The sequence below is a fragment of the Corvus brachyrhynchos genome, unplaced genomic scaffold, assembly GCF_000691975.1.
Source record: "Corvus brachyrhynchos isolate BGI_N302 unplaced genomic scaffold, ASM69197v1 scaffold56, whole genome shotgun sequence".
Taxonomy (NCBI): Eukaryota; Metazoa; Chordata; class Aves; order Passeriformes; family Corvidae; genus Corvus; species Corvus brachyrhynchos.
This window is the reverse complement of record NW_008238664.1, coordinates 6,022,719-6,044,713: the sequence shown is the minus strand read 5'-3', so window position 1 is coordinate 6,044,713 and position 21,995 is coordinate 6,022,719. Positions and strand designations below refer to the sequence as shown.

Genomic DNA, 21,995 nt, shown 5'->3' with positions numbered 1-21,995 from the left:
CATCCCGGCTCCAAACAACCTTTTCCTTTCCCAGTGGGCATGAAGACTGTGCCCTCTGTTGCTGTATGTACTTTCAGCTGGGTGGTTGCTTTGCTGCCAACTGAAATTGAGAGTTGTGGCTCAAAGAATAATTCCTGCATAATCTCAATGTCCTTCCTGAGAGAGGAAGGAGAATGAGCCTAGAAATGCATTTTAGGAATCGCTGTGGAACATCATTTGCAAAGAATTGTTTCAGTCTTAATCAAATTCTTTTCTCCGCAGTTTCTATTGGATTCTTTGATGATATTGTCATCCCACCAGAATCCCTGCAGCAGCCAGCTAAATTGTATCCTTTGATCACCTTTGATAACTTTACTACTTCATTTCAAAAGATTGTGCAGTGCTGGCCCAACAGGCATTCACCACTGCAACAATGAAGGTGCTCAGCGGCAGAAGCTAAGCCGTTGTGTCGGGCAAGTCCCGCAGACTGTTATCACAGCTAGACAGGCCCTCACGCTCATTAGGTTTTGCAGGATCATTGTGCCTGCTGATAGAAATGAATGGCAGTGTCCCCTGAACAGCTGAGTTGTAATCCCTGCCTCCAGTCTTGGCTGCTGCTGAAGACAGAGTGCAGGTTTGACCACATCATGTAACGTCTACATACATGTGTGTCTGATGTGCTTCAGTGTGGTAGGCGAGGTTGTCTTTGGTCTGAGGAGGTTTGCTTGTCTGGGGGTCTTTTCTGTTGCTGGGCTTTTTTGGGGGGTGGCTAGACCAGCAGGATACAGCTTAAAGCAGGAAAATCAGAAAGATGGGGGTCCTGGGCTATACAGACAATTACCTGGGACAGCACACTGCAGTTTGGGAAATAACTGAAAAGGCTTTCAATTGAGTCTGTTCCCAGAACTGTCAGAAAGTGATCTGTCAAGCAGAGTACTGATTGTTTCCATCCTTAATCCTTGGCATGGCCAGTGATGAAGCAGAGCAGGTGTGGGTGTGGGAATATGAGACAGAAGAAGGGGCCCATGACCTTTACATGGACATTGGGGAAGAGATCCGCTTCCGAGTCGTGGATGAGACGTTTGTTGATACATCACCAACAGGTCCAAGCTCTGCAGAGGCTTCCACTTCAAGTGCCGCAGAAGAAGTCCAGAAGAAAGAGGCACCCTACACCCTTGTGGTAACTATGTGCATTAATTCATACAGCCTTGTGAGTGTTGCGGTTTATTCAGTGTCTAAAATAGCATCCCTTTCCCAAGGAGCTGACTGCTTTAAGCTGACCATGAAGCAGAGTCACAAAATGAAAGGAGTGGAAAAGGGGAGAAAAGAGGTTGTTGTTGTGGTTGCTCTGTTTTGAGTGTTTTCACTGGAACGCTTTGTGGTTGTTGGTGGCTTCCCCTGGGACGCTGATTTAAAGCAAACTGCATGTGCATGTGAAGAGTACAGAGCTGGGAGCAACACATCAAGGTTTATGCAACGGAACAGTCTTTCCTTGCAGTGTTCTGGATAAAACCCATCTGAGTACAATGCATGAGAAAGGTGGATCTGAACCAGTGACAGCTGTGTTCCATAACTTAGAGGGGAGAGATGTTGTCATTTTAGGCATTTTCCTCTATTCTCTATGCAGTTTACACTTGCATGCTCTCGTCTTCTCTCTGTGAACAGGGATCAATCAGCGAGCCAGGCCTGGGCCTCCTGTCGTGGTGGACAAACAGTTAGCTGCCATCAGAGCCTGCTCCACAGAAAGTCTTTCCGGTGGATGTTTGGGGGATAATGGGATCCTGCTGGTGCTCACTGCTCTTCTGAAGCTGAATAAGGAATTAGACCTGCCATTCTGTTTTCCCTTCAGCTTCCAAGCTGCCAGAGAGAGACAGTTGCTTTCAAGAGATGTCTTCACTGATGTGCAGAAGTGAATTTACAGGCACAAAAAGCCTTGAGCACAGAGCTACAAACTCAGCTGGAGCTTTGGTCTCTTGCCCTGGAGGGAAAACTGTGGAGGTCTTAACTTGCCTGAATTCAGGAAGGAGTTGACTTTAGTGAGTACAAGCAGAAGAGAATACCTGTTGAGAAGTACCACTTCCTTAGGCTGGGAGCTTGATCTCAGAGGGGTAGAAACCTGCCCTTCTTTTGACAGGAAATGAAGAAGAGACAGCAAAAGACTAGAGTTAGTAGAGGTGTGGTACTCTGGAGACCTGGAAAATGCTGCTGCTGGGAGGGCAGGGGAGGTGGTGGTGATAAGAATGGGAACTTGACGCATGGGTGAAGTCAGCCAGAAGGAACAGGAATTACAGTTTGCCCAAAAGTAACTCAGGCTTAGTGAAGATGACCACTGTAGAAAACTACAGGCTGCTTATTGTGCTGAATGGAATGATTTTATTGGGTGGGCTGTATTTATGCAGAATGAGCTAAACTTTGCAGGAGTTTGACTAAAAATACGTAATTATGAACTGAAATGGACCAAGACTGCTTTGAGCAAGATAAATCCTTGGTGGGGTGGGGGGGGGTTGTTGATATCGTAAGTGGAATAAATAGTAAAAACCACACAGCCTGCCTTCCTGTACAATTTGTGGGGAAACTATTAGCTTCCTGCCTGGCAGGAAGAAAACACTTGCCTCCTGCAGCTTAGCTACTTGGATTTCAAGGCAGACAGTGTTGAGACCAACGCTTTGCTCTATGCTAACAGCCAATGACAAACAATTGCCATCACCCTCCCTGACAGCAGTACAAGGAAAGGAGGGAACATAACAGTGAGTAAAATCTATGCAGGGCCCATTGCCAGGAGAGTGATGTTGCACATAATTACAAAGCCAGCCACGTTTGGCAGGAAGGAGCTGTAATTCCCTGGGATAGTGGGGTCTGCTTAACCTCCAACTGTGAAAACAAAGCCTGAGTCACCAGCGCCCTCCCTGCAGCGTCGTTAGAACCCCTTAATTCTCAACTGTTATTCCTGGTGCAATGCCCTAATTAAAAGGGAGCCTAGAATTCTTTAGGTTCACATAGTAACTGAGGTCCATCTGTGCACACAATAAGCTTACCGAATGCCACCTACAGAGCAGCAGTGCTCAGACATGCAACCATCTAGCTGTGGTGGAAACAACTGTTTGCAGAAACCCCCCAGCTGTTTGTATAGGTGGAAATTTGGGTGAAACAAATGAGCTTCTACACAGGCTGTTTTGGGGTAGTGCCAGGGCAGCGGGAAGAAAACAGTCCAGCTACTCCAAGTAGGTGTTTTGCTCAGCTCCTTTTGGACATGGTCAGGGCTCCCAAGAGTGTAGTGAGGTGGTAGTGATGTGGTTTTGTGTGCTGTTCTCATGAGAGACTCCTCAACATCCATCTCCTGCTATAAGTAGTGCTTTAGGAAACTAGCTAAGTGTGCAGTGCTGGAAAAGCAGATGCAGCAGGTGCTCTTTGCAAGTTTGTCATCGCTGCAATAGTGGCAATGTTGCTCTGGACCAGAATGTAGGGGGGGGAAGGTGGTCATAATCACAAGTGTAGCCTGCAGTAGGTTAATGTCAAGAGCTAAACAGTCCAGGACAGCTGTGAGGGCTCTTTTTTTACCATGCTGAGTTAATGTTTGATTTGGTTTTTTTGTCCATATAGCAGTGATTTACAAGAAGTTCTTTCCCACCCTCCCAGCAACACTGACAAGGATTAGGATGATGAATACAATAACACATGGCAGAAGAGATGGTCACATTCTTTATTTTCATTTTAAGTCTTTAGCCATCAGTAAAGTGAATGGGCAGAAAACAACCAACTGAGCAGACAAACCCACCTTAGCCGGTTATTTCCAAATATAAATAACTGTGAGAGAACTGAAATTGAGCCAAAATAGAAAAAGGGAGCTGGGGAATTTAAAAGACAAAAGTAAGCCTAGCTGCACTCCCTTTTCATAGTGTCAGTGAAGAGGAAGTACCATAACAAAAAGGAAGCTATGGTTACATTTGATCAGACATTTATTCCAACAGTAGGCATGGAATTGCACTTTCATGAAAATGCCAAAGCTGAATCGAGTCCAGTGCACTGGGGCATTGTGCGCACTTAGCTTGATTTCTGCTGCAGCTCCTTCATTCTGTTCAGGGCACTGCCAGCCTGAAACCACTCGATCTGCGACTCATTGAAGGTGTGGTTCAGCATGATTGTTTCTTGGCTCCCATTGGGATGCTTGATGATGCATTTCAGAGGCTAAAGGAAGAAGACAGTTTTATTTTTCCTTCTCTTTCAAGGGAGAAGGTTATCTGAAGCTTCTCACAGGAAAATTCCTACATGGTTTTAAAGGACTGAAAAGGGAAAATTGCAGCTCAGGGTGGATCTTAACATAAAAGTGAGGTTGCAGTTCCTTCTAAGGAACACTCATACTTAAATCAACAAGTCCAGGAATTCAGACTATCGTACAAAGGTTTCTCTTAACTATTCAGAACACCGCTGATTTTGACCTGCCCTGTATCTCCCAGCCCACCATGTCTCACCTGGCTGGCAGGCTGCACTGCTCATCAGTGCCAGTGCTGCCTCACAAGCACACAACTCACCATTGTTCCCCATTAGTGGCACATCCCTGCCCCAAGTCCATGACAAGACACCCAGACAGTTACCTTTCCAGGTGCAAAGTCTTTCAATCCCACGATGCTTAGCTTATCCACAGGATGAATCTTGTTGTAGTCTGCTGGATCAGCAAAAGTGAGAGGCAGTAGACCTTGCTTCTTCAGATTGGTTTCTGTGGAGAACAAACCACCAACCACGCTTGTAACACTCTGCTCCAGGGAAGTGGGATTACCTTCTAGCTGCCCAGTGCTTCTCCAAGTCCTACTCCAGCAACAATTACTATCTTTGTACCAAAATCAGCATATCCCTTGTTTGTGGCATATCTAACTAGGTATGTAACAGGACTCCTGACAGGAAGGACCTTGCTGTCTCTCAGCAGGGAGGGTTCATGCCTGTAGGTGTTGAGCCCTGGGCAAGATAAACACCACTTCCACTCACACCAAACACATCCTGTTTACAACACCATAGGGGAAGCCTGACTCACCATGGATCCTGGCAAAGCTCTTGGTGATGATGACCCTTCCTCCCAAGTGACGTGGCTCCAATGCTGCATGCTCCCGGCTTGATCCCTCACCATAGTTTTCATCCCCAATAACTGCCCATTTGACACCCATTTTCTGTGACAAAAGACACAGATTTTCATTTATGCAGCCACTCAAGCAAGGAATTAACAATAAATACCCACCCACACATCTAATTTCAGCACTTCACTGACATTGCTATGCCATGGTGCTTTCTCCCAGAAGACTCCCTTGGGTTCTGAGAAAGGAGAGAAATAAAGGAGTTAAGTGCTTCACAGCAGTTAGGTACTGCCATCCTTGCTGACAAGGGCTGAGGATTGCCCTTGGGATCCAGAGCAAATATTTTCCTTCATTTTCCTGCCACCTCTCCTTCCACGGTGCTATGCCAGACCAGTGTTTGCACCAGCCATGACCTCTGCTCTACTTCTGGGAGGGATATGGAAAATTTTAACTTCTCTCTACTGCAAGAGCCAATTTGAGACAACTGCCAAGTTGTCCAGAGGGTAAAAGGACATTTCTTGAGATTTGAAGCCAAGTGTTAAAGAATAGATGGGATAAGACTGTAATTTATTTAAACATTAGACTAGTCACAGGTGAAGCATTCCAGGAGGCAAGATTTAGTCAGTCTGATGACACCCATGCCTTGTAAGGTGTGCAGAGCCTAAAGAAGTTCTTCCTCTTTTGTTTGTGATTTCTGGTTCCCTCTGAGCCACGAGATCCTCCTCTCTCTTCCCCACAGCAGGTAGGGACAGAATCTCCTACAGGAACCACAATCATTAGAGTAAATACCAAGAAAATGCCTCAATGCCGAGTAAATCTGCAACTGCTGTTACTTGAGAGCAGGAGGGTGAGATCCTTATTCTTGGCACAGACTACCCAAAGTGTAAACATCCTCTTAAAATAGATGTATGTGTCAGGAGAACATCTCACCTTGTAGTAACGGGCTGTGTCTGGGACTGGGCCAAACTCCTGGGTTAATGCATTCCGCACAGAGTTGGCTTTGCCGTTTTCGATGTTGATGGCACCAATGAGCAGGTTGTTGGAGATGTTGTCCAGATGGCCACGGAATTTGAGCCACGGTCCAGCTGCAGAAATATGATCAGTGGTGCATTTCCCTTTTACCTAAAGCGTAGTAGAAGAGAAGAATGTCTTAGGATGGAGTAATGTACTTGACCCTTCCTTAGCACTTTTAACTGTGAAGCATTAATTGGGAGGAGTGGTCGATACTCCAGAGGGCTCTGCACCCTTCAAAAGGACCTCAACAGGTTAGAGACGTGGGCGGAGAAGAACTGAAGTTTAGCAAGGGCAGGTTCAGGGTCCTGTAACTTCATGCACCAGCACAGGCTGAGGAAGCAGCCTGCTGGAAAGCAGCTCTGCAGGGAAAGACCTGGGGGTCCTGATGGACAACAAGCTGTCCATGAGCCACCAGTGTGCCCATGTGGCCAAGAAAGCCAATGGTATCCTGGGGTGCATTAGGAAGAGCATTGCCAGCAGGTCAAGGGAGGTGATTCCATCCCTCTACTCAGCCCTAATGAAGCCACATCTGGAGTGCTGTGTCCAGTTCTGGGCTCTCCAGTACCAGAGAGACCTGGAGCTCCTGGAGCAGGTCCAGGGGAGGGTGACAAAAGCGATTAAGGGACTGGAGCATCTCCTGTTCAGCCTCAAGAAGAGACAAATGAGAGGAGACCTCTCATTTACAGTATCTCTAAGTATCTGAAGAGAGGGTGACAAGAGGCTGCAGCCAGGCTCTTCTCAGTGGTGCCAAGCAACAGGACAAGAGGCAACGGGCAGAAACTGAGGCACAGGAAGTTCCACCTGAACATCAGGAAGAACTTCTGCACTGTGCAGTGACCACACACTGGAACAGATTGCCCAGAGAGGTTGTGGAGTCTCCCTCACTGGAGATAGTCAAGAACCAGCTGGACACAATCCTGTGCCATGTGCTCTGGGATGACCCAGCTAGAGCAGGCAGGTTGGACTAGATGACCCACTGTGGTCCTTTCCAACCTGACCCATTCTGTGATCATCACATCTCTTTTCAAAGGCACAAACCCAAGAAAAGTGCATCAGTTATAGAATCAAGGCACTCTAAAGCAGAACAAAGTGGTCATTCTGCATGCGTTGGGTAAGAAGGACATCACTTTTCCAAAGAGTAAATTACAAAAATCAGCTTAGCCATGGCATCTCCTGCTGTGTCCTCACTTCCCTCAGCAGCAGGTTGTTCAGGTACAAAAAGCAATTAAGGCCCTTCCTGCTACAGCTCAGCCTCCCTGCTGGGCAACTTCAACAAGATGCCAAGTGTTACCCTCTAAGTTTCCAAACTGCACATAAGCCTTCTCAGCTTGTAAGAACAGCATTCCCAACCAGAGATAATGGCCTTCCAACTGGTAAGTTCTAAAGCACTTATAAAAGAACTGCCTGTGTCAAAAACTTATGCATAGCAGTACGGCCCTTGGGAGTACCTCCAATTCTGCCACTGAGAATCAGGAATGTTCCCAAAGGTCAGTTCATAAGGGATTGCATTTCAGAACCCCTCACCATATCAACTGACGCTTCCATCTGTTAACTCACCTCAGGCAGTGAGCAGAAACTCATGTCTCCATTGAAAGACCAAATTGCAATGTTTAACAACTGTGAAATAATTTCTCTTTATATAAAGTGGGAAGAGAACATGCGTACTGATGGATGAGAAGTTCCCAACGACCTCATTTCAGACAAAATACATCTTAGAACAGTCAGAATTAGAGATGCTAATTAAGGAACCCATCTACCTTTCCACTGCAGGTTATAACTGGGACAAATTCTGCAGACTGCACAGTCTGGGCAGGATCATATTACATGCTTTAACAAGCTTGTTTTTGCATGGTATTAGCAAACCACTGGCCCAAAGGAGAAGAGTCACTTAGTTGTAACAGAAAAAAGTATCAGAAGGAAACACCTGGAAGAAAGGAAGACCCTTGCTTCCTTTTCCATAACAATGTGGTTGTAAGGGAGGGAATCAGGTATCTCAAAGGCACATCCAAAGCTTCTAGCAGTTGCTGTGCAAACCCCTGTTCAAGCAGACCTGTCATAGCTGATGCTCCCCCACTTTGTTCCCGACCTTGATGAGGATCAGCATGTCTTCTAGATCCTTGCCATCCCACTTATCAAAGGGCTCAAGAAGCTGGAGGCGCTGGCTGGTGGGGCTCACATCCACATGCTGCCCACTGCCATCCTTGGGAGGGTACTGATAGGTGTCCTGGCCTGGGTCAAACTCCTTCCAAAGAAGAAAGGAAAATCATCAGCCTCAGCCATCCCCAATAGCATGTGAAGAACAAGCCAATACAGGCAACTGCACCCATTCTAGCTCTACCACCATGTAAGAAAGAGGTCAGTGCATGTAAATTGCCTCAGTACATATACACCACTGCCAGTGTCAGGTCTTCCCTCCCTCTGCCTCCAAATGGAGCAGTTACCAGCTTGGGCAGCTCATCTGCATCAGGTGCCTCTAGTTTAAACTTCTTCCCATCTGCTCCTGTCAGGTAATCTGTCTCAGGGTTAAATTTTAGAGTGCCAGCAATGGACAGGGCTGTGACAATCTGAAAGAAGAAAAAAGACAAATTTAAAGGCATATTCTACCTCTCATATCTTCATCTGAAAATCCTACATCTAATGGTCTCAAAGCCACCAGCCAAGCTACTAACCAAGGCACACTGGGCTTCTTCTGCAGGCACCCTGAACTATTCCACAGCCCCTCCTCTGGCTGTTTCTTACCTCTGGAGAGGTCACAAATGCGTGAGTCTCTGGATTGGCATCATTGCGACCTGTGAAATTCCGGTTGTAGGACGTAACTATTGTATTTTTCTCTCCTTTCTTGATGTCCTTCCTGTGAAAGAAGCAAACATGCCCATCAGATCCAAACGGAGTACTGCTTCTAGATGTCTCACTGCTAGAATCCCCCAGCTTGGTTTTGGCAGCAATCACTATCTTAGAAATACGAGCTGGTGCCTGGGCATGTTTTCCTCCCTTAAGCACAGACCCAAAATGAATGAATGCAAACCCAAGTCAGACACTGATTCTTGCAGTAGTTTTCACAGCCCATGTTGTTCACTGTTGAACTCTCTAAACAACAATCAACTAAGTACATTGCCTTTGGATAACCCAGTCAGCCATAACTAAGCAACATAAGAATGTGCCTCCCATCCCTTCTATTGGGAATTATTTTCCCTGCCACTCCAATGACTGAAGCTGGACCGATTCACTTCTCCTATTTTAAAAGGACCGTACAAACTCCAGTCCACTCTCTCACAGACAACACATCTCTCTCCCCATTCTTTGCCTACTAAAAAAAGCCTCCAGAATGTGTCCATTCTGCAGCTTCATTCACCTAAAGGCTCAATATAAATCTGCAGTCCTTCTTTTCTCCTCCTCCAGTGCCTATCAGATGGCCAGTTGGTTTTTAAACATTTAATTCCCCGTGGGCTGTACTTACAATCAAATCCAGCTTCACAGAGCATTTTGGGAGCTAAAAGATACAAAGCTAGAGTGAGGTCCATCTTTCATTTTACCTGTCCCACTGGCCGATGCATGGCCCACAAGCATTGGCAAGAACCAGCCCTCCAACTTCTCGCAGGATTTTTGCCTGGGGGCAGAGAACACCTTTGTTACTGGTAGAATACCTGGAATAATTTTCTGGGGTTGCTCTTTCAGGGGAAGAAGACACTAAAAAGAACCACCAAGCCTGAGAAAATTCCCTTCCTTGTTTCAGTTTTGAGTTACTTTTATAAATACATGGGGTTTGACCCCAGTAAGACTGCAAGTTAACACTGGGGCAGAGCACAGGATGACTGGCCATGATGTTTCCATTCTCTACCTGCTTCATCTTCAGCAATGCAGCTACTTATAGATATTTGACTGAAGGGCAGTGTCTGGTCTGATTAATATTCTACAGACTTCCTGTCTATGTAAGGAGAGAATTGGCAAGCATGTGTGCCTGCTCAGTCTACTCAGCAAACAGCTCAGTTAAGGGGGCAGCTGGTAAGGAAAGGTATGAGTTGAAAGGTAGGACTTGGTTGGAAGAGCCATTAAGCATTGGCTGGACATAGCCATATGTAAAGACTTGGTCCTCACACGATGACAGCAGCTAACATTTACTAAATAGTAAAACTAATTAAAACAACATTTTCTGCACAGAAAAAAGGGAGAAAGTAGGTAATGGTTCCTCAACAGAAACATTCCTTTTAAAGCCAATATGAGTTTTGCTGTAAGTTTGGTCTAAACTGGGAACCACCTTCCAAAGGGCGTGCTCTCTTTATATATTGGGATAAAAGTGGATTGCAGCCCTTTGTCAGCCATGGCCATCTACAGAATCCCAGGAGCATGAGACATCCCTTGCTATGCATACTGTTATCTCCTCAGGGCCCCAGCTCCTGACAACTGCCTCAGCTTTGTTCAGTTCTAATCCTGTTCTTATATGCCCAGGTAGTAAAGATACCAGGTGAAAACACTGTCAAGGTGATGGCAGGACCCACAGGCACAGTAGCACAAAGCCAGTTACTGCATCAGTAATTGCACCTCCAGCAATAAGTGAAGACAAAGTTTAAGAGGTTTCCATCAATTAACTCTGGCCCCCTGAGCACTGTCCTGAAGAATTTAACCCTTTCTGTTTGGAAGTGCAAAGAGCAGCCATACTCACATAACCGTCTCTTTCAATGGTGGCACGGATCTGCTCTGAGCCTGGTGTGATTGTGAACTTGGATTTGCACTTCAATCCATGTGCGAGCGCCTGTTTTGCCACCGCTGCCGAGCGTCCCATGTCCTCATAGCTGGAGTTGGTGCAGCTGCCAATCAAGCCTGTGGTGTTTGACAGAAACAGGGTGGTGGTTACTGCAGCCCTGGTACTTGGAAGATTCTCCCTGACCCGTCTCCCAGAAGAAGAAACAAGGGACAACCACCTTTTCTGCTGACAAGGAATCTGAAAGGGTTTCAGGTACTAACACTGCCAAGCCTCCCAGCAATATACTGTGGTCACAAGCAGTCCATTGTCCAGCTCTGGAGGTTGCACAGTCAGAACACACTACCCAGTCACTAGTCTAACCTAACTAGGTTGTTGTTTTACAAGACCTGAGTGTCACCTACTTGCACTTTGGTTAAGCAAATTACCAAGGAGAGGTATTGTTCCACAAAGACAAAAAAGGCTTCAAATCAAGATGGCAAGAAATGGAGGAAATGATGAAAAGAAAGCATCTTTTTTACAGTATGAAGACCACACGAGGACATCCTGTACCATTCTGACAGCATTCTGGCATTAAGCAGCACTCGCTTTCAGTTACAGCTGCTGTAACTGTATCCTATTTGTAACACTATCATATAATACATTTCCCACCTGGTATGTGGTTTTACAATGTATTTCCATTCTTTTCATTCCTCCCTCCACTCCAGGAGCAACAGTTGAGAAGCCAGCCCACAAGTTACCATCCCAAAAGCAAGTACATAAATTCCCAAGCCTGCTTTTTAGGACAGCAAGTACTAACTTTACTATCTCCCAAGAGCTCAACAGCCAGCTGCTGGGAGTGCTGACAATCATGCTCCTGACAAATCTCTGCAACAGGCAAATCCACGCCACAGACCTTTAACAGAAGTGATCTTCAATGGGTGACACTCCTGTCAATCCAAACATTCAAAGGTTTCAAAAATGGAAGAAAACCTAGTCTACCTCCTGAGATTAAAATCCCTCCTACTGTCCTGGATCTCATCCTACACACTTGGCCCATGTGGTCACTACTTTTCCCAGCAAATTCATACGGCCATGAAGAGACGACACTGCACCAAAGTCAAAGGACATACAGCAGCAGTGAAAAAACTGGATCCCAAGCTATGTGACCAACAGCTTATCCCAAGACAGCAATATTGATGCCACAAGTATGAAGGCAGAGGAAAGAGCAAATGCTACCCACCAACTCTGATATCAACAGGCCAGCCCTCCTTTTCTGCCACAGCACCAATATCTGACACAGGGTGCGCCAGGTCTGGTGTGAAAGGTCCATTGATATGCGGTTTCAGCTTTAAGAAACAGTGACAAAGTCAGAAATTACAGTAGCAAAGAATAACCCCAAAACACAGCAGCAAATCAATTCCTTTCATAGCTCTGTCTGGAAGCTGTTTAACTAGGATTCTCCTACATGAACACTGGAGCACAAGCTGTCAGTGAAGCAGACCTGAATGTATTTCACATGTTCTAGCACAGCACCAGGGGTGTTGCATCAAACTCTCAGCTTGGTCCTTATTCACACAAAGCAGAGTCATGTCACAGCATCTAAGATGGCAAGAAGAAAGGAAGTCTTACCTCACTGAGGTTGATTTCTATCACCTGGTCATACTGACAACCAGAATCTGGTACCAAGTGTTGCTTGAATTCATCCGCTAGTGCAGCTATATCTGGAATAAGAAAGAGGCAAGATCTGGAAAGTGCAGCAAATATGAGGGAGAAGAAAAAGTCTAGAACAACTAAACACAGGGGGTCCACTGCGGAGTTGCCCAGCCACTTCATCTAGAGGCTCCCTACTCTTATCAGATGACCCACAGGACCACACAAGGTCAAAAGTCACATCAGACAACACTGTAGGAGGATACTGCTCCCAGAATACACCTTCACTTGAACCCGTACTTCTACCCACTTCAACCCCCAAACCCTCTTACCAGCTCGCCCAGTCTTGCCCAAGTATTTCTTCATGCGTTCGTTGTAAGGGAAGATCGATGTGGTAGCTCCGATTTCAGCCCCCATGTTACAGATTGTTGCCATTCCTAGAGAAGTGGGAGAAGACCACGGGTCAAATGGGAAAGTCCAAGGCCACCCAATTCTCCAAAAGTCAGTACATGCAAAAGACAGCAAAGCTAAGAGAGATCAGGGCATCAGCCACAGAAACCTAAACCCACAGCTGAGAGGACACTGACAACATGATGGCTGGCTCAGCCCCATATGTTTCTGATCAATACAGTGCCTGCGACCAGACTCTTGTGGAAGGAATGAGCCAAAAGTTGCACTGATACCTGCAGATACTGGAAGGGATAACAAGGAACCCTTGTCTGCACAGAGCACCAAATAATTTACAGCAGTGAGCAGTGTCTCTGCTACCTGCAATGGGTGTCCTATCCCTCCCTACCATCTCATTTATCTTTCCTGGAGGAGCCAGACATTTGTGAGAAATTTAATAGGGCTGAATAAAATGCTTCCAGTGATGGAACACAATAAAAAAACCCCTAATATTTGCTCCCAGCACTGGGATCAACCATCCCGTTCAAGGATACAGCAATGAAGCTGTAGAAGCTCCCGTTTTACATTTAACAAGCTGGAAACAGATATCAAATTCCTCTGATTTCATAGAAGAAAAATCCCAAATTGCTCTCAGTTTGTAAAATCAAGTATTCCAAGTTGTAGCCAAGTCATGCAAATTGAGAGAAGTCCAGCTTGAAGGCTGCACTTCAAGCCAAAGGAAGGAACATTTCTTGTAATTTGGTCCTAACTAGCACATTACAGAGAACTGCAATTTTTGCTAGTTCAAATTCAGCACCCAAGACCCACAATTAGCTACTATACAACTGCATACTACAAACTGCTTTCTGGTCTATCCTCTGCCCTCTTTGCTTTTCTAAATAGCTTTTTGTTTAGCAGCTGTCACACATATATTCCCTTTAACCTGTTTCTTTTTTCTATTCACAGCCTATTTTAGGCTGAAATGAAAATGTCATTCCTTTATTGCTGACATCTCCACCCTCTAAGTATACACTGGAATACATCCACCCTTATTCTTATCCTGATGGACCATCTTACAGGATTCTTCACAATTAACCATTCCATGTTCTCAAAGTCACAAGAAGATTTAATGGAGACAGGTCAGTTTTTCACTGAGAGGGAGTGCTATCTTGTTACACCACTCTCCCAGTTTGCAACGTACAAACTGCCAGGCCAGGCTAAGGGAGAACATTTAGTACTTCTTGCTTGATTTCCCTCCCAGCCTCCATAGATAGCTCAACACCCAGCTCCACCAACAATCCACTCAGATAAGAGATCTGTGTTGACTTACCTGTGCAGGAGATTGAATCAACACCCGGCCCATGGTATTCAATGATGGCGCCCGTTCCACCCTTGACAGTCAGGATGCCAGCCACTTTCAGGATCACATCTTTAGGAGAAGTCCAGCCTGAGAGCTTGCCAGTCAGTTTTACACCAATAACCTGAGCAACATCAATGAGGGAAAAAAATTAAAGACACTGACATCACTTCCTGTCAGAAAGGAACAGTATATAGCTCTCCTGTGGGGTATATTCCTGTCATACTGCAGTGGTATCTGGTGCCTTATATACATAGTGCTTGAATATCAATGCTCCTTACACATCATACATTTCATCCTTGGCACCAAAGCTTAGTATTCCTTCTGCTCCTACCTTTGGGCATTTGAGCTCCCAAGGGATTCCTGCCATGACATCCACAGCATCGGCTCCACCCACACCAATGCAGATTCCCCCCAAGCCACCTCCGTTGGGGGTGTGTGAATCTGTGCCGATCAGCATAACCCCAGGGTAGGAGTAGTTCTCCAGAATTATCTGAAAATAAAAATGGATTGTTTGCTTGCTTGTTTCTTGGGAAAGGAGTGGGAAGACAGCAGAAAGAAAACAAGAACAAAAGTTTAGACCAGTTTGTATTTGCAGATTTCAGTAGCAAGAAAATAACTGAATTTGGGTTGGATTGGAAATTCTATTTCAAACTCCATGTGGAGGATGTAATGACAGAACAAGGCAGCAAGTCTCGGCCCCAGGATCCTTGCTCATCCCAGAAGAAGAAAAAAAATTAGGAAACAATCTCCTTTTTTCCCTTCCAGTTTAGGCTTTTGCTAAGGTGCCACCTTTGTTAGGGCTCAAGAGTCTGTTCCATAATCTCCATACCTTAATTAACAGCTGAGCAAGTCAGTTCACTTATCCAATGCTAGAGAGACCTTCTGTAGCCTTTATGCTCCCATAGCAGTAGAATACCAACAGACTCCTCCAATCCGTGCTGCCAGCAAAAACTTAATTACATAGAAAAACTTCTCCCCAAGACACCAAGAGGCTGCCCTTCCCTTATTTCTGCTACCAATTTCCTGCAAGACTTTTCAAATATTAACAAAATCATTCTTCAATGAAAAAATGAGTTTTCTGTGGTAGCAACACTGTAGAGAACTCAAGCTAATGAACTTACTGCGTATGTGCCACACCAGCACTAAGAACAGCCCTTCTGGGAAGCACAGAACTCACAGCACATGCATCACAGAACAGAACTAAGGTGGTCCTTTACCAAAAACACCAAGAACTGTCAGCTTTATATCCTTGTAGCCACATTAATGTATTTGTGTGAGAAAGGTCACTCTCAAGGCCTCACTTTGGCAGAGTTGTACTCTGAAGCTATACAACAGGACCAGTTTCCTCCAGCCAGAGAAAGTCAGCCACACAGAGACTGGTAACCACAGCACGAAGCTATGTTGCCGTGTGACAGATGTTACGAGTGGTTTCAGAACACAAATGACCCGAGGTGTTCCCATAACCTTTTGAAGAGTTCATCTGTTGCGTCATGTTAAGGTAACCTTAGTAACTCATTTTGTGGCTAAGAAAACATAGCAGAGAGCTATTGACTGCACCTGGTCACAAGTTCCCTGCTGACAGGATGTTTGCCAGTCATCCATTCTCCTCTCCACTCCTTTTGCTTCATGCTGCTCTTCAACTTTTGCTGTCTGACACTCAGAGGAACAATGAAAAATGACTACTGGACCCTCAAAGCAAACCAACCACAAGCAAGTTAGGGACATCCTGACAGAGGTGTTGATTTTAAAAAAACAAAAGCCTCATTAAGTGGTAAGTTATCTTGGGACTGTTCATATCCTTTTTTAGATCCAAGTGTAATAACAAGAGAATCTCAGACTTGGAAACTGTTTTGCATTTTATTCAAATTCACCTAGCAACTCCTTATGTGTTGCCATTCTTGAGTACTTGAAGTATGCTGCTCTGTTTTGTCCTCATATACTCTTCTGGGTTTTATGGAACTAAATGCATACATAATAACCCTAAAAAAAGTACGTTCCCAAGGCTGCTTTCCTTACCACCAAAAGCAATTCACATTAACCCTATGTAGCCAGCTCCATGGCATCACCTTACTGTCTCAATTGTACTAAGAGGAGCCAGCCCACAAGCAGTTAAGGTATTTCAAGCTTCTGTGATTCACATGGCATGCGGTTGGCACTACCTAATCAGACATCAGGTTACAGTTTGACCAAAATAACCTTGAAAAAAACCCACTGTTGTCAAGATAACTGAGAGGGCAGCAAGTAAGAAACCTCGCCTGCTTCGAGCAAATCAAGTTGTTTCCCTAAACTGGTGAAATTCTCTAATGGTTTGCACTTGAGCTCTCTCTCCACCCTAAAGAAGAAGACCCATTGCACATTCAAAGACTGCAAACACACACACTTTACCTGGTGAATGATTCCTGACCCAGGTTTCCAGAATCCCACTCCATACTTGGCACCAGCCGTTGCTAGAAAGTTGTACACCTCCTGGTTTATGTCCTATTCACACAGGGAAGCACAGACCATTAGTACCACATTTTGTTCTTCCATACATCAAAAGCTTGTTCAAACACGTTCCCTTCTCTCACATGCCTGCCTGTAGTTTGCGTCACAGTTTTGCAGCAGCTGGAGGGAGGCACACATCATTTTTAAAACCAAAAGGTTAAAATTGTTTGACAGACAGTTGTAACAGGCCATTTAATTTCATCCCACTTGTAGCTCTACTAAAAGCATCTTTTTTTCTAGTTTCTAATTCCAGACAGCACAATTTAAGGAAAATCCTGCCAGTAAGGCATTTAAAAATCCTGTGCTTACTTTTTCTATTCTCAGGGGTTTTTTTTAACCTGTTTCCCTCACTCATTCTAGCCCCTCCTTCCTTCTCTACCAGGTGTTCTTTTTCCTATACAGATGCTTTGGCAACATTTCAAACCCCTTAGATAACTATTTTGGCTTTATTTTTACAGATTAGGAAATGAAACTGGAAGTTGTTCACTGCCAGGGGATTTGGTGAGTGTCATTTGTCATTCTAGCAAGTCCCCTCTTTAAGACTCACACAATGCTGCCTTTCTTGCTGCACTGTCACCATTATCGGTGGAGGTCACACCGTGAAAATTGCTTGTGAGAAAAACCATGGTTGCCAAGGAAGTATGACACTATTATATCCTAACAGTTCTTGGCAGAGGAGTGCTGGAGTAGATAAGATAAGCACTAGAAGGAGAGAATTTCTTAAAGACTGTTCTCATGCAGCTAAGCTTCAGAATAAAGGGAAAGGGGAAACGAGATAATTGAAGAATTGTCTCAGCACACATTTGCTGAAGTTTCCCATGAGGCAGCAGCAGCTCTTTAAGCCTCGTTTTCCACTGGGAGTTGGGTCACTCCACTCTGTTTGTGCATCCCTCCCCCAGTAAATCCAAACCACCCTCTGGCCTGCCAGCATTCATTGTGTGCCAACTGGCAGCAGCAGAAGCCAGTCAGAAGAAGGCAGGACCTTTACTTGCTCTGCTCAGAGTGGATGGCAAAGGAGGGACTCGGCTCAGTTCAGGGCTGCAGCAAATATAATTGCACTATAGAGAATAAATGCAGGAATAGGGGAAAGAGGAAAACAGGAGATGAATGGGAGAAAAGAAACCGTCTGATTTAGTTAAGTCTCAATTTGTTAATTGCACAACTTAGGACTGAGACAAGCAGAGCAAGAACTCCCCAAAATCACTCCCAAGTAGTGCAAGTTGCTTTACTGTGGCCCACTGAAGAAAGCCAAAAGCAGATACTTCAACACCATGAATTTCTGAGAATAGATATGGACTAAAATCTTAAAATACAGCTGACCCGTTTACTGTTTCTAAATTCTGGTATCAACATTCAAGATGCAACTCCTCCTGGCTCTGACAGTGGACTTAGGCTAAGTCCACTTGGAGTAACAAAATTTCCTTGGCAGATGCACTGTGGTATGTTGGTCAGAGATAAATGTGTCTATATATTACAGAAGCTCATTTGGGGAGGAATAAACAGTAAAACAGTGGGTAGAAAACCTTAAAATGGCAGTGAATCAGCAGTTGGACAAACACCACCTTGAAATTCCCAAATAAAACCCAACATCCTCCATACTTTTACACACATTTATACTTTCCTCATGAGCCGTGAAAGCTGCACATGATTCAGTTATTGCTCTTCAGATAATCACAAGCAAATGGTTTGGGAAAGTAACTACTTGCCTCCCCCTCACAGGATACACCAGTGCAATGCAGACATATGTTCATTAAGTTTTTCACACTGCCATACTGTAACATAGAGTAATCTGACTTCCTTTTTTTCCCTTCAAAATGTATTTTTTTCTCTCTTTTAGCTGAAATATCTTCTCTCTCCAGAACACACATGATGTGGGCTTCCATCACTAACAACTTAAGACTAGCTTTTCCTACATTCATGGTCCTTTAAACCATGTAATGGATGAATTTCAGCTGATAAACTCCCAAAAATCCATTTAGTCTGTTTCTTCACTGCATCTGACCTACACAGCTGACCAGCCCAGGCAATCTGTTACCATAGCTGATTCCCGGCTGTCCTTCTGGGAAAAAATTTAAAATAAGCTCTTCCTTCAACTGGAAGGACATTCTCAAACAGACAGAAGTTAAGTCTCTGCAGTAGTGACCTTGGCTCTTTGAAGATCCTTTTCACCACCTGACTGGGCCTCAATGAGGTGATCACAGTGGATGGTGGAAGGCACAGCCACTTTTGGCAGCCCGCTGCTGATGAACTGAAGCATTGCCATCTGAGCTGTGGCATCCTGCATGGCCACACGGTCTGGCCGTAAGCGCAGATAGGTCTTGCCGCGCTCAATCTCCTGTTTTGCTGGGTCATCCAGGTGTCCATATACAATCTTCTCAGACAAGGTCAGAGGGCGGTCAAGCCTAGGGAGAATAATTTTAGTATCTGCATCTTGTGTACTTCAACATTTGCCCTTTTAAGCATGTAACAAAACACTTACCTATATTGCTCAGACTATTAAGACCTATTAGCACACAGAAACCTCCATGCTCTTCTTACAGCACTAAAATATTAACTGGCACATGGCTAAAACAAGGGTTCAGTTCATAAAATTCAAAAATATATGAATTGATGTCATTTTATGCTTTCTTTTCTAATCTTCCTACACTGTAAAAGAAACATTGACTGCTCACTTCTTGAGTCACACTTCAGGACAGCAATGTAGAGGTGAGACAGAGGTCAGACTCAATTCACAAATACCAGATCCCACAGCAAATACAAGTGGGGTTTCGTGACCTCAGACCTTTCGTCCTGCATCAGTTGAGGAATCTATTTATGTATGTAGTGAGATCATCTGAGAAGTAACTAAATGAACACAACAACTTGAAATGAGAGCTACCACATTTAATAAAGGACACAAAGACTGAAGGACAAGTCATACAAAACACTGCCACAGTAAGTGGGGCAGGAATGACAATTTAGCAGGCACACAAGCCTCTATCAGCAGATTAAGGTCACTATGTTTACATATGCTATGAATTCCTAGCTCTTTGTTCCTAGAGCAGAACCCAGGAGAACACTTACTCTTGAAACAGTGCAAAGAAGCATTAGCCTATAACAACCACTGCCCACGCGCTGCTGCCCCAGAAAGAAGCAAGGGCCAATGCAAAGACTCCTCAACAAGGGCATTAAACAAAGAAGATGAAGCCATTTTTAGCACCTCCTCAGCACTGGCCTGGTTCTCTGAGTGTTGCAGTGCTTCATCATATCCTTCAACCCTTCCCATAGTGCCCCACCACTATGTGGAGACACTACAACTCGTGCTTCACTATATTTACAAGTGCCACTGTTCAATGCTGCTTTCCCTGGTAAACATTCCTTATGCCAGGGCCCCACAGCATTGTTTTCTTCCCCTCCTGTCATTGCAGAGCTAAACTCAAAACACTGACCCCTCCCATCTTCCTTTCTCCACTCTTACCTCTTACGGACAATGTTGATGTTCTTCTCCAGCTTTTCATAATTTACATATTCATTAGGTTCAAAGTGGCTCATGGCCACCTTGGCCCGCTGGCACAGGACAGGAGCAACATGGTAGCGCCGTACCCCGCTATTCAAGGCATGCTGAAAAAAGGAGAGTATTAGCACTGGAACCTTGCAGAGTGAATTTCTGTAACATATCAATAAAAAATGTTTTTCAGTTTTTGTTAATGGGATTTTATAGACTGAGGAACAGAGAAATTGCAAGCGTTTTTAAAGGCACCCAAATACATTTCATCGTACAATACTGCATATTATGTTAAACAGCGAGACACCAGGTTACCCAGAACAGGTAGCATTTGTTGCACCATATGCCTTATGCTTTCAAATGAGAAATCTGCTTTCAGGCAATGCTGAGCCAATTCTCGAGCAAACACCAGTTTGCCATACTCCTGACACATCAGAACCATGGCACAGAAGAACCAATGCCGTTTCTACAGCAAACTAACCCCAGGTTTGCATTTGCTTTCTGGCATTGACATTAGAGGAGTGGCAGGTGACACAGCGTGGGTCTGAGTGGACATGCCTCTGTTCCACCATCACATACTAAGTTTCTTAGGCAGGTCCCCGCAGACTGCTACAAAGCTTAGTAAATTTCCACATCAGGAGACTTTGGTGTACAAGCCTGGTCTACAATGTAACACAAAGCAGGAGAAGCAAGATGTGGAAAAAACGCACCAGCTCCGCCAAGCAGGCTGCACAGATCCAGGTGCTCTTTTCCTCACTCTCACAAAGGCACCCTTCACCTTTCGCCTCCAAAAAGCCTTGCACTTACCCTACAGGTGAGTTAATTGCATGACAGGTGAACTATACTGTGAGCTGAATGCATCAGCAGAAAATGCCAGAGGAAAAAAGCGCCCAAATTTCACTAGGCAGCCTCCACAGTGAGACAGTTTCTTGGAACACAGGAGAAGGGCAGGCTATGGCGAGGCACCTTTACAGCACCTGACCTGAAAGAGACAGGTCAGTGCCCAGGGCTAAAAGCTCTCACGCTGCTTTGAAAACTGAGTCAGACAGCAGCCTCCATAAAAACTTCCAAGGATTTGGCACATGCATTTCTTACATGCTTTCAAAGTCTCACTCATCAGCATTACAAGTCTGGAAACAGACTGAAGACAAGAGCTCCTCCTCCTCCAGTATTATACTTTAATCTTAATCCCACTTTTTCTATTCATTTGCTACTTCAGAGTTACAAAGTTTTGATAAGTACAGGTTAATAAATGTGGCGGTATTACACTAAACGCCCCTTTTGTATGTGTGATTGTAAATCAGCAAATATTCCTCGTTCAGAACACAATCATTGTACCTACCATTGTTTTTGCACTGTCAAAAATACCTAGTCAATTCTTTTAACCTGTTCAAGCATTTTAATGTTTCCCTGTGAATATTTTTTCCGGCTTTCTTGTTACTAGCATTGAATACATTGCCTGAAATAATCATGATCAAAGAGACATCATCAATTTTTAGCCAAGTCTCTTGTTTTACTGTCCTTTTGATAACACTTGTTAGCATCCTTCATAACAAAAATTTCAGGAAAGCTAGGCAAGATCACACTGCTCAGCACACTAGCAATAAGGGTGCAGCTTGCATTTTTACCAAACTATCCTAAGCCATTATACAAAGAGCTTTTGGTAGAAGCAGTACAGACCTACAGCAGCTGCACACCTCTTTCATGAAAGAATATCTGAGGAAAATGAACCTGTGGTACAAAAAGGGCACTGCCTCTTCAGGAACGCATGGGAAACCTAGTCATCAGATTTCACTGTGCTGCACTTTAAGCTTAGAACTTCCAGAACTTATCACAGGTGTTACACTTTGAGACCTTTCCTTCTTCCACCAGCAAAAATCCCCCAAACCCCCC

The 21,995-nt window shown here is 44.7% G+C and overlaps 2 protein-coding genes across 2 annotated transcripts in view; one reads left to right on the top strand and one right to left on the bottom strand.

Moving 5' to 3' along the window:
• Positions 1–2,524, top strand: part of POLR3H (RNA polymerase III subunit H) — a 6,393-nt gene extending 3,869 nt beyond the window's left edge. Inside the window, exons 4-6 of the mRNA XM_008636475.2 lie at positions 262–325; positions 952–1,159; positions 1,645–2,524. Of these exons, the coding sequence (XP_008634697.1) occupies positions 262–325; positions 952–1,159; positions 1,645–1,698 (326 nt within the window). The 3' untranslated portion in view covers positions 1,699–2,524. The remainder of the gene's footprint in view (positions 1–261; positions 326–951; positions 1,160–1,644) is intronic.
• A 1,136-nt stretch (positions 2,525–3,660) lies between these two features.
• ACO2 (aconitase 2) lies at positions 3,661–20,218 on the bottom strand. Its single transcript, XM_017737861.1, has 17 exons — positions 20,076–20,218; positions 18,762–19,020; positions 16,520–16,612; positions 14,466–14,624; positions 14,105–14,255; positions 12,720–12,824; positions 12,367–12,458; positions 11,978–12,083; positions 10,717–10,874; positions 9,590–9,663; positions 8,796–8,907; positions 8,498–8,620; positions 8,143–8,298; positions 5,973–6,164; positions 5,006–5,138; positions 4,572–4,693; positions 3,661–4,164 (listed from the first exon to the last, which is right to left on the bottom strand). The coding sequence occupies exons 1-17, from the start codon at positions 20,147–20,149 to the stop codon at positions 4,021–4,023; spliced, it is 2,253 nt and encodes a 750-aa protein (XP_017593350.1). The 5' UTR covers positions 20,150–20,218; the 3' UTR covers positions 3,661–4,020.
• Positions 20,219–21,995: the final 1,777 nt, after the last annotated feature.

Coding starts and splice junctions, on each gene's coding strand:
- ACO2 (XM_017737861.1), bottom strand. CDS start 20,149: ATGAGCCACTTTGAACCTAATGAATATGTAAATTATGAAAAGCTGGAG. Junction 14,256..14,465: donor GGGAGCTCAAATGCCCAAAG/GTAGGAGCAGAA, acceptor GATGTTGCTCAG/GTTATTGGTGTAAAACTGAC. Junction 10,875..11,977: donor GCCTGTTGATATCAGAGTTG/GTGGGTAGCATT, acceptor CAAACACCACAG/GCTTGATTGGCAGCTGCACC.